Source organism: Penicillium citrinum, assembly GCF_028827155.1.
Source record: "Penicillium citrinum strain IBT 23319 chromosome Unknown utg000004l:1.0-2404223.0:1.0-2405248.0, whole genome shotgun sequence".
In the NCBI taxonomy this organism is placed as follows: Eukaryota; Fungi; Ascomycota; class Eurotiomycetes; order Eurotiales; family Aspergillaceae; genus Penicillium; species Penicillium citrinum.
In genome coordinates, this window is record NW_026622689.1 from 309,211 (window position 1) to 326,150 (window position 16,940).

At 45.2% G+C, this 16,940-nt stretch overlaps 7 protein-coding genes across 7 annotated transcripts; 4 read left to right on the forward strand and 3 right to left on the reverse strand.

Annotated features, from left to right (window-relative positions):
• Positions 1-110: 110 nt before the first annotated feature.
• On the forward strand, positions 111-1,449 carry N7469_005081 (M20 family metallopeptidase; the record flags this gene model as incomplete). Its single annotated transcript, XM_056644001.1, has 3 exons — positions 111-204; positions 240-651; positions 705-1,449. 3 exons carry the CDS (start codon positions 111-113, stop codon positions 1,447-1,449), a joined length of 1,251 nt encoding a protein of 416 aa, XP_056500815.1.
• Positions 1,450-2,939: 1,490 nt separating this feature from the next.
• Positions 2,940-4,874, forward strand: N7469_005082 (putative ubiquitin conjugating enzyme; the record flags this gene model as incomplete). Its single annotated transcript, XM_056644002.1, has 3 exons — positions 2,940-3,114; positions 3,164-4,761; positions 4,833-4,874. The coding sequence occupies 3 exons, from the start codon at positions 2,940-2,942 to the stop codon at positions 4,872-4,874; spliced, it is 1,815 nt and encodes a 604-aa protein (XP_056500816.1).
• A 1,321-nt stretch (positions 4,875-6,195) lies between these two features.
• N7469_005083 (uncharacterized protein) lies at positions 6,196-7,152 on the reverse strand (the record flags this gene model as incomplete). Its single annotated transcript, XM_056644003.1, has 1 exon — positions 6,196-7,152. The coding sequence occupies one exon, from the start codon at positions 7,150-7,152 to the stop codon at positions 6,196-6,198; it is 957 nt and encodes a 318-aa protein (XP_056500817.1).
• A 1,415-nt stretch (positions 7,153-8,567) lies between these two features.
• On the forward strand, positions 8,568-9,635 carry N7469_005084 (Gfo/Idh/MocA family protein; the record flags this gene model as incomplete). The annotated part of the gene is made up of 1 exon (XM_056644004.1): positions 8,568-9,635. One exon carries the CDS (start codon positions 8,568-8,570, stop codon positions 9,633-9,635), a length of 1,068 nt encoding a protein of 355 aa, XP_056500818.1.
• A 239-nt stretch (positions 9,636-9,874) lies between these two features.
• Positions 9,875-10,618, reverse strand: N7469_005085 (uncharacterized protein; the record flags this gene model as incomplete). Its single annotated transcript, XM_056644005.1, has 1 exon — positions 9,875-10,618. The coding sequence occupies one exon, from the start codon at positions 10,616-10,618 to the stop codon at positions 9,875-9,877; it is 744 nt and encodes a 247-aa protein (XP_056500819.1).
• A 478-nt stretch (positions 10,619-11,096) lies between these two features.
• On the reverse strand, positions 11,097-12,728 carry N7469_005086 (T6SS phospholipase effector Tle1-like catalytic domain-containing protein; the record flags this gene model as incomplete). The annotated part of the gene is made up of 3 exons (XM_056644006.1): positions 11,097-12,457; positions 12,523-12,537; positions 12,602-12,728. The coding sequence occupies 3 exons, from the start codon at positions 12,726-12,728 to the stop codon at positions 11,097-11,099; spliced, it is 1,503 nt and encodes a 500-aa protein (XP_056500820.1).
• Positions 12,729-14,970: 2,242 nt separating this feature from the next.
• N7469_005087 (uncharacterized protein) lies at positions 14,971-16,347 on the forward strand (the record flags this gene model as incomplete). The annotated part of the gene is made up of 1 exon (XM_056644007.1): positions 14,971-16,347. One exon carries the CDS (start codon positions 14,971-14,973, stop codon positions 16,345-16,347), a length of 1,377 nt encoding a protein of 458 aa, XP_056500821.1.
• Between the last annotated feature and the right edge of the window lie 593 nt (positions 16,348-16,940).

The following is a 16,940-nucleotide window of genomic DNA, read 5'->3' on the forward strand; positions in this document are numbered from 1 at the left end:
GAGATTTCCGCCATTGATCATGCATAAAAAGGGCCGTGGGCACCAATTAAGCGTCCAAATTACTTTCCATATCTCAAATGAATAGTACGCAAAAAGGAGAAAAGTCCGCCATGAATTCCCCTTCTAAAACCGAGGTTCAAACGGCCATTAGTAAATACATCGATGAATTGGCTCAACCATTGCGGGAACTGAACCGGAAGGTCGGTATCAAAATATACTCCGATTTCCCAGATCTTCAGTGTTGCTAACATCTCCCGCATCACAGATTCATGAAACTCCAGAACTGGCTTACGAGGAACATCATGCTCATGATGTGATTTGTGAATTCCTCACTACGCATAATATTCCAGTGAAGCGACATGCATATGGACTCAAGACTGCTTTTGAGGCTGTTGTTGGTGATACTGCTGGGCCCTGTGTCAATTTCAACGCCGAATATGATGCTCTACCTGGAATCGGGCATGCATGTGGACACAATCTCATTGCCACCGCGAGTATTACTGGATTTATGGCCCTCGCATTTGCCATCCGCACGTTCGGTCTTCCTGGCCAAGTACAACTTCTTGGGACACCGGCGGAAGAAGATGGAGGCGGCAAGGTAGATCTTATCAACGCAGGTGCTTACAAGAATGCCGACGTATCCTTGATGATGTGAGTTCTCTGTAGTCCTCATCGTACAACCCTTTTCACTAATTGATGATTAGGCACCCCATGGCCGAGGACGAATTTTCCGACGAAAAAGTCCAAGGAATCGGCGGTCGATCTACCATAGCTTGTTACGACATCACTGCAGCTTACCACGGAGTTAGTGCCCATGCAGCTGCAAGCCCATGGGAAGGTGTCAATGCCCTCGACGCCTTGGTCTCGGCTTATAACAACATATCGATGCTGCGCCAGCAAATCGGCCCCAACGAGAGAATTCACGGTGCAATCATGCAAGCACCAACCGTAACCAATGCAATTCCAGAATTTACGCGAACAAAGTATACGATCCGGAGCGGCACTGAGAAAGGCGCACGCGCACTGGGCGAGCGTGTTCGCAGATGTCTTGATGCAGGTGCCCTTGCAACTGGATGTAAGGTCCAACTCGAAGAGACACAAATGTATGCGGATCTTGTGGTTGTTCCTCCACTGTGTGACGGCTTTCAGGAATGTATGAGTGACTTTGGAGTCAATGTGGCGTCTAATGATAAGACACTCATGCCGGGTTCGACTGATCAAGGAAATGTCTCTCAGATCGTTCCAGCTCTCCATGCTCTCATAGGTATCCCTGTTACTGATGGAGCCCATAATCACACGCGACAGTTCACTGCGGCCGCGGGGACAGATGAGGCTCATGAAAGATCAGTGACTGCTGGCAAAGGAATGGCAATGACGGGCTGGAAGTTACTTGTCGATCAGCAATTCTATGGCGAAGTTCGTGAGGCATTTGACAAAGCTACGGCATAGATGGTTCCTATTGGATGAAGAAATTATTTTGACATACACTCTTGGCTTTGACATGTTATAGGCCGTACTAGCCAGGCATTGGAAGACATAGGCTGATGTAGCCTCCTCATATGATCCATTGATCATAGTCATTTCGAAATGTTTAGAATTCAAGAGCGGATTATTGTTACATATTTTGGAGTGTTACCTTCTTTGATTATTCTTAACTTTTCAACAGATATCAAACACTACTATAGTATGCTCGACTGCGAAGATTGCCTACTATCCCTCCGTTTGAGAGATGACACGGAACAAGTTGGACCAACGCAGTATATTATTTGCGAAACCAAGTGTTCCTCTATATATAGTATTATCTAAATAAACATTGATTGAATTTTTGTGGGTGCGAAAGTCAATGATGTCACTTGGTATATTCGCCGACGTCAGAGTTATCAATATCCCCTTGGGGTGATAGACGACATTATCCAAACGACGGACTTGTTTGCCATCAACACATCTAAATGAGACAAAGTAATTGACAGAAACAAAAACATGTATGTGATACCTATCATAGACTCTTGTTTTCCTTGTAGGAGCAGCAGTCTAGATGTTACCCCGGCTGACAATTCTTCGAGGAACCGATATGCTGCACCAGTTCTTAGTATTGTAGGAGTGATTGGAGGGACGGCTTTGATGTTCCGGATCATGTCTCCGAACAAAGACGGCTCTTTCGTATCAAACGAGGACCGTCAAAGGGTCAGAGGTGGAACCGATGGACAATCGCCGTTTGGTACGGTGGCAGCCAGACCTCCACGAAGCACAGGCGGATCAGCTTGATGGGACACTCGTATCTCACGTGAAATGGTGCTCATGAAAGGATTAAATTACTACCCTTTCAAACTCTGTGATAAAATTTCTGGTCTATATTTCTAAAGAGAGTCTTATGTAATATACGACTTGAGAGGCGCCTGGGGGCATTCACGGATAGCACTAAAAATAAAGCTTAATATTCGAAATACAAACTGGCTTCGAAATACTAGTAAATGATTTTTCTTATATATTAATGAGAAGCTAAAAATTATCAAGGATAGTTTCATAAATTATTTCAATTCACAATCGTTCATGTCTAGTAGAAGCAAGCCTTTGCGTGCTCCAGATATATTACAGCCGCGGACTGGAATATCGAAAACTTCCAGCGGATGATACACCATGAACTGGCTTTTGACGGGAGATAATGAAACCTCAGACAAACTATCCTCCCAACAAACAAGCGAATTCTACGAGCTCAATTGCTGGGCCTCGTTGTTCAGGTTTCCTAGCAAACGACATCGACGTTTGTGGGATGCTCCGTCAAATAGCAATCCACATGAGGGCTTTGAAATTGAACTTTGTATCCTCTTTCCTATCCATCAGACTCAAAACTCTCTATAGCGAAGCTTCCTTACCACAGTAAGATACTACATTCGCGTGACTAGATTGCCATCTCGCTTTTTCTACGGGTCTTATTCGAAATGCCAGCTAAGCAGTTTCGTGATGACCTCCAACAAGCCACAACGTCAGGACAACAATACCTTCGTTTGAAAGACGTAAAGGCTGGTGACTTAGAAGGTTCAATCACTTTTACCCTCAACCAACCAGATGATTTGAGGATAGATAATGAGATAAGATTCATCATGGTAGTTAACGGTAGGTTGTATTCTCTCCTTGATGGGCACAGGTCCTTAATCTCTATTAGATGCACATGATTATCCGAGGCGCCATGTATTTCTGGTGAGCGCCTCTCACGACGGCAATGGTGGACCGATAACCTCTGCCATAAGGAAGTGTCAGCGGTCATTTCGGTTCGCGCGCCATACCATCAAAGATACATTGAGGGCCGTTGACAGAATCTTCATCAGGGCTTCTCGAGGCTTAAGAAGTCTCGATAAGATCAAGAATTCCTTCGAGTTTCATGAGGATACGCACGACGATACCTCTGATAACGAAGGTGAGCTCGACAGCGATGGTGTTATCTACGATGCTGGTGCGGATCCAATTCCCGAAGATACAAGCTTGCAAGACCTGCTCCATGATGATCTTGAGATAGCAAAAGAAGCTGGTTTTCACGCGGGCTTCCTTGGGAAAGCCACTGGGTCCATTGTGGTATCGTTGTCCTGTCCAGTCTCTCAACTTGGCTTATCTTGGCAAGCTCTCATCGGCTGGGAAATCGAGGCATCACATCACCTTGTTCTACTGATATTCTTCCCCAACACGTACCAAAGTCTGGAACAGATCTTGACTAGGAGTGTTAACACCCTGGCTGGAATTGAGATGCGCGTTGGAATTTGTGATCGCCCCTTTGCTTGCCCTGATGTTGTTAGAAAAATGTTTCAGGCAAGGGAACTATACAAAAATGACGAGGAAGCTCAATCAAAGATGAAAGATCGCCCAACTTTCAAAGACATGCTCATCTCGAAGTCTCTCCATCACGTTCTTAATAAGCGATTCCTCGCAGTTGCTAGTCTCCGAGGGGATTACAATCTGTCATGGACTGGAGCTGAGCTCTTTTTTCACGAAATGCAAGGGAAAGTCATTCAGGTGAAAGACTTAAAGAAGTACTGGACCTCTGATGGATGGTCAACTTCCGTCCCTGATCTTCTCAACTGTGACCATTTTGCAGAAACAGGCGCACGCATAAATCTTATGTCTCTACCACTTCTTGCCATGCAATACACTTTGCGCCATTTCGTCAGGTACGCAGACTTCTGTCTAGTCTGTCACTGCAAGACTTTTGAGAAGTTTCAATCGTTAAAGCCTTACGTATGCTCACGCGAGCTATGTGTATCTCAATATATGCAGCTAGGTAAAGGCTCAAGTGTCGAGAGCGAGATCCTTTCACAGCCGATGGTGGTGGACCTTCTCGTCTCTCTGGCATATGCCAGTGCATTCGGGCAGCGTCTTGAAGACTTCCCTGATGGTCTTAGGCTTAGCCTCAGAGTTCCACCCCTGGCAAATGAAGCTCGTGCTTACCCCGGTGGGGAGATTAGAAACTATAATGTCCCACACAAAGCGATCCTGGATACACAGACCTTCACCTTGTCGGGGAATAATGCTAAAAATATTAACCCCGGTGATTGGATTTTGATATTCCACGAAGAATCATCTGCCGTCTGGCATTTCCAAGCTGTGCACAATGCTCGCGATTCGTATCAAGTTAAGCTCGTGAAACCACTGTACTTGATGGAAAGACCCTGTGGTCTGGACGGGCTTGATAGAAGCAGACTTCGTGTTAAATTCTCCATTTACGACCAAGACTTCAATACGTTGAACTTTCATCAAAAACAGGCTTCCGTGGTATGTTTGCTGAATACTTTGCCCAGTATTGCTGGAATTGCCAAAACCCTGGGAGAATCTCCGTCTAATAGTCTGAGTCCCAATATGAATCTATCGATGGGGGAAATGGCTAGTCCCGCAGCTTTGCTATTGCTACGATGGATCATTCAATCCAACCGATCGTACATAGTACTTGAACCTGAAGGTTCCTACTATAAACGCCCTGACGGAACCAGCCTCCTTAAATTTCGCTTCTTACAAGGGGCCCCTGACAAGGAACACCAGTTCCGGAGGGCTGTGAAGAAACACGCAGCTGGGCTCAATCCTCAAACAATCACTGGCTGGCACGGAAGTTCAATTTTGAATTGGCACAACATCTTAAGGGAAGGGCTTCATTTCCAATATACTGCACATGGTCGTGCTTTGGGGGATGGGGTTTATCTATCTCAGGATTTCAAATGCTCCTTGAAGTATTCAGGCCCCCAGAATCCACAAGGGGCTTACAGTTGGCCGGGCAGCTGCCTCAACATCAAATATGTTATCTCGCTCAATGAGGTCGTCAATTGCCCAAAGAAATTTGTATGCTCGAATGGTACCACTTGCGTCGTACAATTCCTCGATTGGATCCAAACAAGATATCTCTACGTAGGCAGCGGAGTGTCTCAACCAAATGGAAAGACCAAGTCACATTCTGCGTCGAAGTCGAAAAAGCCCAAATATCCGCCGTCATTACTACATACTATTCCAAGCAGGGTCATTATTGACTTGGTTGATGAGAACAATGAGGAGAAAACTGCGGCAGAGAGGACGGCAAAAATAGCGAGAAAAACTCAGATCAGCGAGCTAGATGCTATATGGAACTCATTCCAGGACTGAAGAGGACAGTATTCATGGCATTTCACTTATTTACTTATTTCAGGGCATGGCAAATTGTGATATCTTGGGCAGAGCTCAGCTAAGCATGTGATTTTTGAACTAAACCTTCCAATGTACTACTAGTTAGTAGTAATCATGATTGCTTTTTGAAATACTTCGAGCAGAGCACTTGTGGGAGACTGTAACATAATGATGTTTCTTATCTAGCCGTAGACATTGCTGTTAGATGGCGATTGGCGATTGGCGATTGGCGATTGAAAGACGTTCATACACAATGAGATTTTGGCGTACGCTAGAAATACAGCAATATGTATTCTTTGCAGATGATAGTTTTTTTTTTTTTGCTGGATAAGTTGACCAACCTTCATGTTCTCTAAAGATACTTCAAAGCTGTAATACTCTATGCTTAGCGTCAAAAATGCATGTTGCCCTAATAAGCTGAATGACCATATAATACATCTGTCAACCCAATTCCAGATTCCAGATACAAGAGCCACCCTTTCCCCGAAACTCCGTATATGCAAGAATAAAAATTCCACCGATCTGAAGGGCCTAAAGACCACGGCTGCTGTAGCTCACTCAGATCGACTTCAGCGCTTCGTCTAGCTTTGCCCAGGCTCGAGGCAGCAGGGTCCCCATGAGCCAATAATTTCCCGCGAAGTCTTGGCCGAGCATATTGAACATATTGAAACCGACATATGCAGGGCCAATTGCCTCGTTGTAGTAATTGACCATCCTCCCTGGTGGATTCTTTCTGTTTTCTCCAACATCACCCTGCTTCACAACGGCCGGTGACAGGTCCAAAGTTTCCATCAACTTTGCTTTTAACAGATTATTGAAAACTATAGGTATCATGTTCGAATTGCCAAACAGAAGTAGTGATTCCTTGCCCTCGTCCTTGTCGTGAAAAATTTCTCGCAACAAAGTTAGGGCTTGACTCTCGGTACCTTGTTCTATGAGATGTTGTCGATGCTGAAGAGCGATAGACCCGACGGTTTCAGATCCAGCTTTACCAGATAAGAAAGTATAGGTTCCTAATACCATATTCTGAATGAACACCCCGGCCGATTTTGCAAGAAGTGGAATTCTGTATCGAGCATTCGTCAGGTTCAAAATTGTCACAGGTCTTTCATTGGGCTCGGATGCCGTGAACGCCTTAGCCACCCATGCTGTTAAGATATCGCTATCGCTAACAAATGGAGGCTTCTCTGTATCAGGAATTGTATCGACGACCTCTCGAAGAGTCTTCTCTTTCAATTTGTCAAATGCATTCTTCGGGAGATAAATCACGCGGCGCTCTCGTTTAGAATTCCATAACTTATCCCAATAGAAGCGAAGCATGAACATCATGACTCCCAGTCCCTTCAGACGCTTATTCTCCATCTTCAACTCCTGGGTTGAATCATTGGAACCTGTGATCAATGGATGTCGACAGATATCTTCTCGAGCGCCGAGAACATCAGGGACTTCATCTTCGCGACCAGCAAGGACAGAGGACCAGCCTGTTAGTAAACCGCGGGCGCCCATGGCATCCATTAAACAATGAGGCCATGTTAATGCGATCGTTGTCGAGTCCGTGAATGTCGTAACATGCAAAGAAATGATAGGTTCATTTTGATGTATCATACCCTCAAAGGATGGAAAATTAGGTCGCGCAATCAATGGCCGTGTGTCCGTGGTGATGTTCTGTACTGATGGACCATCTGTCTCCTTTGGTAGATTTCTGCCAATTGGATGATCTTCCAATTTCATATCATGCGAGGTTTGAGTAAAGAATACAGTTTTGTGCTCTAGTCCCGTAGATTTGGGGACATGAATCTCCAGTCTTCCATTTTTCTGCCAGGGATAAATCAGTTCCTCTGTTGCCAGTGAGTATTCCCGCAGTTGTACAGCGAACTTACCTTATATCTTAAACGTCCACCTAGCTTTTTCCAGTCTCCAATTCTGAGAAGCCTTGATAAAGCTTTATTCAATTTCTCCGCGTCAAGTACGTCATTAAATCGCATCATCCAGTTCACAAAACAGTGATTTACTTTGCTATCGTCCAAAGAATGTAAGGGATATACATCATGGGGGAGCTCCCCGGAGCGCTCCTCAACGGCCATGACGACATGAAGATGAGAAAGATTCGAGAGATTCACATTGCGATTCTCATTCATAGGGAAACAGGGGTCATTTTGAAGTTTGTCGCCAAGGGTGAAGATCTCAAACTCAGCGGAGCCATTCTTCAGTTCATTCCGGGCTTTGAGGAGGTGCGGGTCTTACAATAGGACCCTTTGGAGATCTTCATATCCAAAACAAGGAGAGATCGGCAAATTTTGTTCTTTTTGCAGTGCCGATTTGTGACCAGGAAATCTTTGACCGCGGCTCATCACTCAATAGAAAGTCTGTGAATGGCGTATCCACTCTTTTACCTTCTTTTTGCAAGACGTGGAGTCCCTTTCGTCATATCCCAAGCGTCGTCCCTCGTCTGCTATCAACGATCCCAATTTCACCATATACTATGTATATGCAACCAGCATTTTTCTTATTCGAAAACTATCACTCAGCACTGCAATAGACTGCTCACATTCAAACTAGGACATGCGTTTCTTTCATGTTTTTGTCAATGTTTCGTCTATCGGATTTGGGATGTTGACTCAAGTTTCAGGATGCGACCGTCTCAATTTTGAGATTTTTCAAACCACCATCTACTCCTTAAGTCCGAATCAATAGCACATCTTAAGATATCGGCCATGATCAGGCACTGCGGAGTATAGAATGTCCGTATCGAAGGTAGCTCTCCTAAGTCGTTTGCTGGTTGGAGTGGAGTACTCCGAGGGGGCCGAATTGCCCCAGATGACGAGGCTTCTCAGGCAAGGGGCTGTATTCTGCGGGGATTTCGTAAATAATTGTAGACTCACCATGGCTTTAGGCAACAAAAAACCAATAATTGGAAGCCCAATTTTGAAATGGACAATCGCAAACCCCTGAAAGTTGCAGTTATTGGCGTTGGTCAAATGGGTATCAGCCACGCGCTGGCTTACCATCATAACCCTGGCTTCGAAATTATCGGTCTCGCGAACAGAAGCACGATTAGACATCTACCGACGGAGTTGAATGGTTATACAACCATTTCTCATTTCCAGGACGCATTATCGCTAAAGCCAGATGTTGTTTCTATCTGTACACATACTGCGACCCATGCCGAATATGCAGTGGCAGCCATGGAAGCCGGGGCACATGTCTTCGTGGAGAAACCGTTGGCCACCAACGTCGCGGAAGCAGAGAAAGTCGTGAATACAGCTCGTCGCACGACTCGAAAGTTGGTGATCGGATACATCCTTCGACATCATCCCAGCTGGGTGGAATTCATCAATCAAGCCCAACAACTCGGCCCTCCCTTTGTGATGCGAATGAACCTGAATCAACGATCCACTGGCGATGCGTGGAATATCCACAAGCGCCTCCTTCAAGACACGAAGAACCCTGTAGTTGATTGCGGTGTGCACTACGTGGATGTCATGCTGCAAATCACCGATAGCAAGCCGGTACAGGTTCGTGGTATGGGGATTTCTCTTAGCGAGGAGATCCTTGCCGATGATCAGGTTAACTATGGACATCTCCAGGTACTCTTTGAGGATGGTTCAGTTGGTTGGTACGAAGCTGGGTGGGGTCCGATGATTTCCGAAACTGCATACTTTGTCAAAGACGTAATGGGTCCAAAGGGGTCCGTTTCAATCGTCATGGACGAGACAAAGACAGCAGCTACAGGCAGCTCAGCTGACGTGAACAGCCATACAAGGACATCGAAGTTGCGTATTAGTACAATGCAAAATGGCCAGCCGCGTGATGATATTTTGTCAATGGAGGATGAGCCGGATCATAATGGGCTTTGTGCTCGTGAACAGCAATTCCTGCTGGATGCTATTCTAAACGATCAGGATTTGTCCCAGCATATGGAAGATGCCATTCGATCTCTTGCTATTGTGATTGCTGCGAACGATTCAATGCGTGGCAATCGGGCGATTGATCTTTAATGGCCCACGAATATGCTATTTACCCAGGAAGAATCTCATGTGAAACTCATGTTGTTATTGATTTATGGAAATTACTCAAGTAGCATGTCACTCGGCGTGATAAATATTCCTACAGTGCAAAAGCGAGATGGTATAGATTGAAATAGTACTGATCGAACTTGAACAGTTCATGGCAAGTTGGTTCCAAGCGAAGTTAAAGGACTCGAAAACTGAAATTAATTTCGTAGATCTACGATATATTAAGTATCAATATTCTCAAGGTCAAATCGCAGAGTGATAGTATCGAGGATCCCCGCCCAAGAAACAATCCGCGAGATCTGCCGCGTGCCCCTGGGAAACGCACCCAATACAAAATACCCTGCAATTCTCCCAATCCGCGATCCGAGCAGAGCTCGATACACTGGTGTCGAAATCTCCCAGTTTCGCCGGGTCCTGTCGGGCCATACAAGTCCCCGATCGTCTGTATAGAGAAGTTCCTTAATCAAGTACCTAGTATCCTCGTTGACCACAACATTGAAGAAAATATGACGGAGTGTGTTAAGGGGAAACTCATCCTCGTAAACGGCTTTGATAAGCTGCGAAGTGTATGGAGGTGGAGCCCCAAGGGTTCGCTCCATGTTCGTTACAAAAATCACACCCTTTGCAATTCTTCCCGCCCAGCGATGACTCGCATGGATATCGGTTCTCTGCGTGAAGACCAGCCATGTTGTCAGAGATGCTTTATCGGGGTTACGCCGCTCAGTCCCGATGTATGGGATTCTAAGGTTAGCTGCGTCACGGTCACATCCTTCAGGGAATGATCCCAGACTCTGCCGGACGGACCAGTCTTGTTGGCGAAGACTGTGTAGTGTTAGGGTTGTGGGCGATACATTACATCCTAGCTCATTTGAGTCATCAATCCAGCGTTGAATCTTGCGACCTGCTTCAACGTAGTCCTCCCATGAGTTTGTACCTGGCTTTTTGCGAGACCACTGGCCCTTCATGGGCTTAGGCCTGCGTGACACGGTTTCATAAGGCATCTGTATTTCATATCAATGTTAGTATAAGTTTGGCTGGGTTCAAGGAATGAATATTTATCACTCAAGTGTAATTGAAAATTTGATACTTAATAATATTGACACAAAAGCAGCAGGTTATAGTATTACAAAGTCCCTTGGATTGGGGAGGTACTTCCCTTTTTATACCATTCACCAGTAAAATTTCGGAGATTACTCCGATTAAAATCAGTGATTAATATAAACAATGGCCCTTGTAGTTCAATGGGCTTTGAGCGTAGCAATGAACTTTATTATAGCCTCAGTAGGTAGGGATAGTGAGGGGTTAACGAATCAGTGGTGCTATGAATAAAAAACCTCAGTAAAGTTTACAACAAATGCCTTCATAATCAGCTCGAATCTTCTCCATTATCCACTGAGGTATCTTGCACTCAACGATTTAGAAAACGATTTGACCGAAAACAAATTAATGGTGCTCTTTACAACCTTTCCGGATATAAGTCTCACGAGCCGGATCTCCTTCGCAACAATGAATCTCCCACTGGCCAATCCCATATTCAGCAGGGACTTCCTTCACACTTTTTCCACCACCGCCGATAATCATATTGGCTGGTCGATACTCCGAATTCGACTGCAACCGACGAATAGCAGAGCCATGTATCACCGCATTAGATGGGATACATCGTGCTCTACCAAGATGTAGCGGCCAATGCACCAGTTTCCACGTGCCATCCGGTTGCATATCAGACCGACGTATGGGAAGATACTCCATGATTCTCCAAGCCAAGACTGAAATAGGTGATACCCCTTCGCCGAAATCAATACGATCATGCAAGAGTCCTTCTGTGCTAGATTGTCGGATCGCTTCGTGGAAGTGAGTACTTGCTGACGGATCCTGTTCCCATTTTTCCAAACATTTGTTTCTATACAGCTTCTCTTGGTCGAACTCGATTCCCGCGCGCTGGGCCTCCTGAACCATCCAAACGAGAGGGACATGGCTAAGCTGGGATTCCTCATTAGCTTCTCGCTGGAATCCACCACCGATATCTGCATGACCTCCAGGAAACCAGATCTCTTGAAGATCTTGTTCTTCGTCATCCAAGCCCTTCTTCTTTTCCTCGGGTAGACGAACTGAACTTGCTTCGTTTTTTTCGATGTCTGCGTCGTGGGATTCGTCCACGCACTGTGGAACGCCGGGTACGACTAGGGGCTCTGTTTTAACGGGATCAAGTCGCTCTTTGTATGTAGTGCTTTGACTGCCTATTCTCTTTTGCGTCTTCGTGCCTGTATCTAGCAATACCGGCTGAAATTTGACTCTGCGTTCGTCGATGCTCACTGCATGTCTAATCACCCGTGCTGTTGGCATTGTGTCGTTGTTGATTTCAAAATCAGCGATGCTGTTGACGGTATCGAATAGACCCAGGAACTTCACCCTGGAGACTGGTCGACATAGTGTCTCTCGACAGTTTTTCAGGAACTCCGTAGCGCTTTTCCGCTTGCTGGTTCCTTCATAACGAGTCAACTTCCACTGGGAAAATGCTTCCCAGATGAATGGGATCATCTCCTCGTTGTCCGGACCAAGGAGTCCCGCATAGTCAAGCATCTCTGCGAGAAATCGAGCTGTATAAGCTCCTCGGGAGAAGCCAAAAATGTAGATATTTCCGTCTGTCCGGTAATGTCGCATCAAGAATCTGTATCCGCCCAATACATGCTGGTCAAAAGATTCACCAAGGGCTTGGCTTATTGTTTTGCTTTTTCCCAGATGGCTTCCTTTTTTCAATGTTGTGGCTGCCAAAGATCCCGGCGTGATTTCAGTCCCAATGCCCGCTGATGAGTGTTAGTTTCTGGAGAATCGTGTGCATGGAAAGTATTGAGAAATCGTCATGTCATACGCTGATAATAAACCACTGCTCATTTATTAGAATACAATCTCTTCCGCAGGGAAAACAAGGCAAAAATAAGCAAACCTACACTGCTCATCCGTTCTCTGCAGCATCCGGCAGATCTTCAAGATATTAGTTTCCGTACCATCAGCCCGAAATGTGTTCCCTGTTCCATCGAAACACAAAACGATCTGAATCGGCTTTGACTGAGACATTTTCACCGCTACTGAAGCAATGAAAAAACTGAAACAATGCGATCGCAAGGCGCAGTTTGATCAATCGCTTTTTGTAGGTAAAGCATTGACCGTCACGGTTCGTGTTCAGCTTGTCAATCATGACGGTTTTGGGTTAGCCTTGCATAGACTGAAGCTCGAATTATCGGTTGGCTATCTTTGAGCAAGAGTCTATTATCCTGTCGACGAGCCTTATTTGCAAGCATTACCATGTAGTGGGGCAATTTTATCGACGCGTGATGACCTACTGACAGTAGTTGGTGGAGTGAAGGGCGATCACGGTCTCTTTACCCCTTGGCACCAACTTTCTGCACCCCACGGTTTGCGCCCAGATCTTATTGCGTCAATCGAGGGCACTCTCCATGATTGATTAGCATGATAGCAACGCCCGTCTTAGAGTTCATAGAACTGTTGCGATCGCCATTTGAGGGGTGATATCTACCGCGCCAAGACCTTTCAGGGTTGAGAGCAAATAATTGCAAGATCATCTGCAGGGATGCTATATACGCATTGGGATAATTCAAAATCTAGGCCGATATTATCTGTCCAGTACATGAGATACTTCTAAGCTTTCCCAGCACTTTTAAGCAGAATCGGCGTGGGCTTCAAGTTGAACCCGACATCCTTAACATACTACTTTATCATAGGTATGACTGCATATATCTTTGAACAAGATAACACAGGCGCGCAAATTATATATACTGGTCGAACTGGTCGGTCCAGACACAATATCATGAGTGGTCATCAGCCAAGAAATACTTTGTTCTTATAATGCTTTCCATGTTAGGCTTACAATAAAGGAGATTCGGAACAGATACCCCTTATGCGATAGTTCAGGATCTGGCCGGTCTATTAGTTAGGTCTCCTTACAAAGTCCTTACCTAAGCTTGGAAACTATACATGTTGGAAGCTCATAGTAGGTACTATGAGCTTCCAACATGTATAGCTCGGACTGGAATCTATTAGAAATGTATCAAGGGCTCTCTCTTAACGGTCATTACATGTAATCCATCAGGACGATTTCCCTGCTTGTCGGGGGCGAATATCTGGCCCATTTAAGACTACTGATCAAATCTCCCAACTTTTCATGTCCATACATACTAAAGCTGTTATAGCCGCATTATAGTTATACATAAGCATTGGGTCTAGACTGGACCTCGGCTTTGTCAAGGTGGCAAAAGACCTCGCAACACCAGGAAACTCCAACACCAGCACTCCGTACGCTGTCATTCTTGGCGAGTGGAACTTCACAGTGAGTACGGAGGACACAACTCCTCTTCCAAAATTCCTATGAGTCAGGAGAAGTGGGAATATTATTTAACTATTACGTGGAGAAATTGATGTGGGGGCTCGGAGTTTCAACCAGGCTCCGGGCCCATTAAAACAGCCCCATTTGGCATCGATGCGATGAAGTCCAGTCTCGGCGCGGTAGATGCCATGCATGTGCAAAGCGCTCGCATTGTATATATCAAAAATAGATGATACATCTACGGAGTCCGGAGGGCTCCGTGGGGCACATAGCTAATACTACGTTGGTCGTATATTGTTTAACCGCCTTCAGGGGTTTCTCTTCGGGTAGTTTCTTTCATAGATACGAACTATACCAGGAGTATCATTCTCGGCACAAGCAGATCGAAGTTTGGTGATGAGTCAATGGTATACACACATACGCAACTATGTAGGCATTTATTCTGGATCGAATTTACTCCGCATTGTTCATGACTCAACACAGCAGACATAATCAAACTAACTCCAAAGATCTTCTTCCTACAATTACTCCGCTTGTTGTGATGCAACCTTGAATTCGCCGAGTGGGACCCCCAATCGTACCACGTGGAATCCCTCTTCTAACATATATAAACATTCTAGATAAATTCTATATCTTTAGCTCTGTCTATACAATATATTCTTCCTCAATAAATCTGAAATAAATCTGAATATTTTAATATTTCAACCAATCAGCAATTTCTGCGCGTGGCGACGACCTGCAAATTACCTTCCGATTCCGGCGAGCTGTGGAGAAACACTAGTCCTAATCAGGTCATCGGCGCGATATCGGAGGTGATTTTTCATCGAAAAAGAAGCTCCATTTCGAAGGTTCTTCGAATGACACAAAAACTTTCGAGCTTCTTCTTTTCTTCTCATTATATCATTGATCAGCGTTTTTCCAAAAAAAAAAAGTTTTTCCTTTTCGAAATTGTTTTGATTCTTCTCGTCGCTAATAATGGAGCATCGCGGCATGGATGCCAAGAAGGACTTTTCGGCTGAGGCGCAAAATGATGGAGTTTTGTCGGATAATATGAGTGCGAGGGAGTTGCAAATACACGAGCATGGAATTCAGAAGTTTAGCCGTTTGGGATGGAAACGACTGACAGTGGTCTTGATTACGGAAGCTATCGCGTTGGGTACACTGTCTATTCCATCTACGTTTGCCACACTGGGAATGGTCGCTGGTGTCATCTGTTGTATTGGTATTGGCCTCATTGCGATCTACACGAGTTATGTTGTTGGTCAGGTCAAGGTTGCACACCCTCAAATTGCCAATTTTGCCGATGCGGGCTATGTGCTCTTCAACAAGTTTGGGTGTGGTCGATTTGGATATGAATTGGTGACCGTGATGCTTAGTCTGCAGCTGCTCTTCTTGATCGGATCACACTGTCTGACTGGCTCAATTGCTCTATCAACCATCTCTGATTCAAATGTCTGCTCGGTTGTGTTTGCTGTGGTCTCTGCCATTATTCTTCTTCTCCTAGCTATCCCGCCTAGCTTCACAGAGATGGCAATTCTCGGCTATATCGATTTCGCGTCTATTGTCATCGCTGTTGGAATCACCATCATCGGCACTGGTGTTGAAGCTACGAATTCAACTGGACTGTCAAATGTGAACTGGTCAGCCTGGCCCAAAGAGAACATTACCTTCGCCGAGACCTTCATTTCCGTGACGAATATTATTTTCGCATACACAATCACCATTTGTCAGATCTCCTTCATGGATGAGATGCACACTCCGAAAGATTTCACCAAATCTGTCTGCACACTGGGAGCTATCGAGATGGTCATTTACACCTGCACCGGTGCTCTGATCTACGCCTTCGTCGGACAAGATGTTCAAAGTCCCGCCCTTCTCTCCGCTGGCAAGACTCTTAGCAGAGTAGTCTTCGGCATCGCCCTGCCTGTTATCTTCATCAGTGGCTCTATCAATGCTGTCGTTTTCGGTCGCATGATTCATGGACGCATTTTCAAGAACTCCTACATCCGATTTGTCAACACACCGGCCGGATGGGCTACTTGGTTGACTACCATCACTATCGCTGTGATCATTGCTTTTATCATTGCGGAGGTCATCCCATTCTTCGATGACTTGCTCTCGCTCATGTCGGCCCTTTTCCTGTCCGGCTTTACCTTTTACTTCCCTGCCTTGATGTGGTTTTTCCTCATCCGAAAGGGTAGCATCTTTACTCCGAAGAACCTGGCACTGGGTGCCTTGAATATCCTTGTCTTCCTGATCGGACTCGTGACCCTGGTTGCTGGTATCTACTCCTGTGTGGTTGATATTGTAAGTTTGCATCTCGCCTACCCAAAATCTTTGATTGTCAAATGAGTGATTTCTAACCAATTCTGCAGAGAAATAAATATAGAGACGGAACCGTGGGAGGCGTTTTCAGCTGTTCTTCGTGAATTATCATAGATCTTGCATTTTATAATCTGTACTTTTAGCAAAACTATCTGCATGTAAATACTATATCAGGCTATCATCTATACCACTACAATATTCTTTACCGGCAAATCCGAAGTCTGCCATCTGTTCAAGTTTGCTTCCGTTCAATTCTACCATCCATAATTCACCAGAACCCCAGAGCTGCAAGTAGACGAGTAGACTAGCATCCTCCCAGTACAGTACTTTTCTTAATTAATTAATAGGTAATGCTCATGTTAGCCAAAATAAACAGAGTTTGGCTTTCAACCAATCGTGTGATAGGAAACTTGAGAAAAGTCCGGGAAAAGAATCTTCATTAGCTCTTCGGCAGTTGATTTGCCACTGTCAGCGAGGTGGAGTCAGGTCAGCAGGCACTACATAGAATGGTCATTCCTCGTCTCTTTACTATGTACTGGCACTTTAATTAGCAGAAATAGTAGTGTCCGAGTGGTTTCATCAGTCTGTAACGGCCTTCTGTCGCGTGCCAGAGTGCGGGC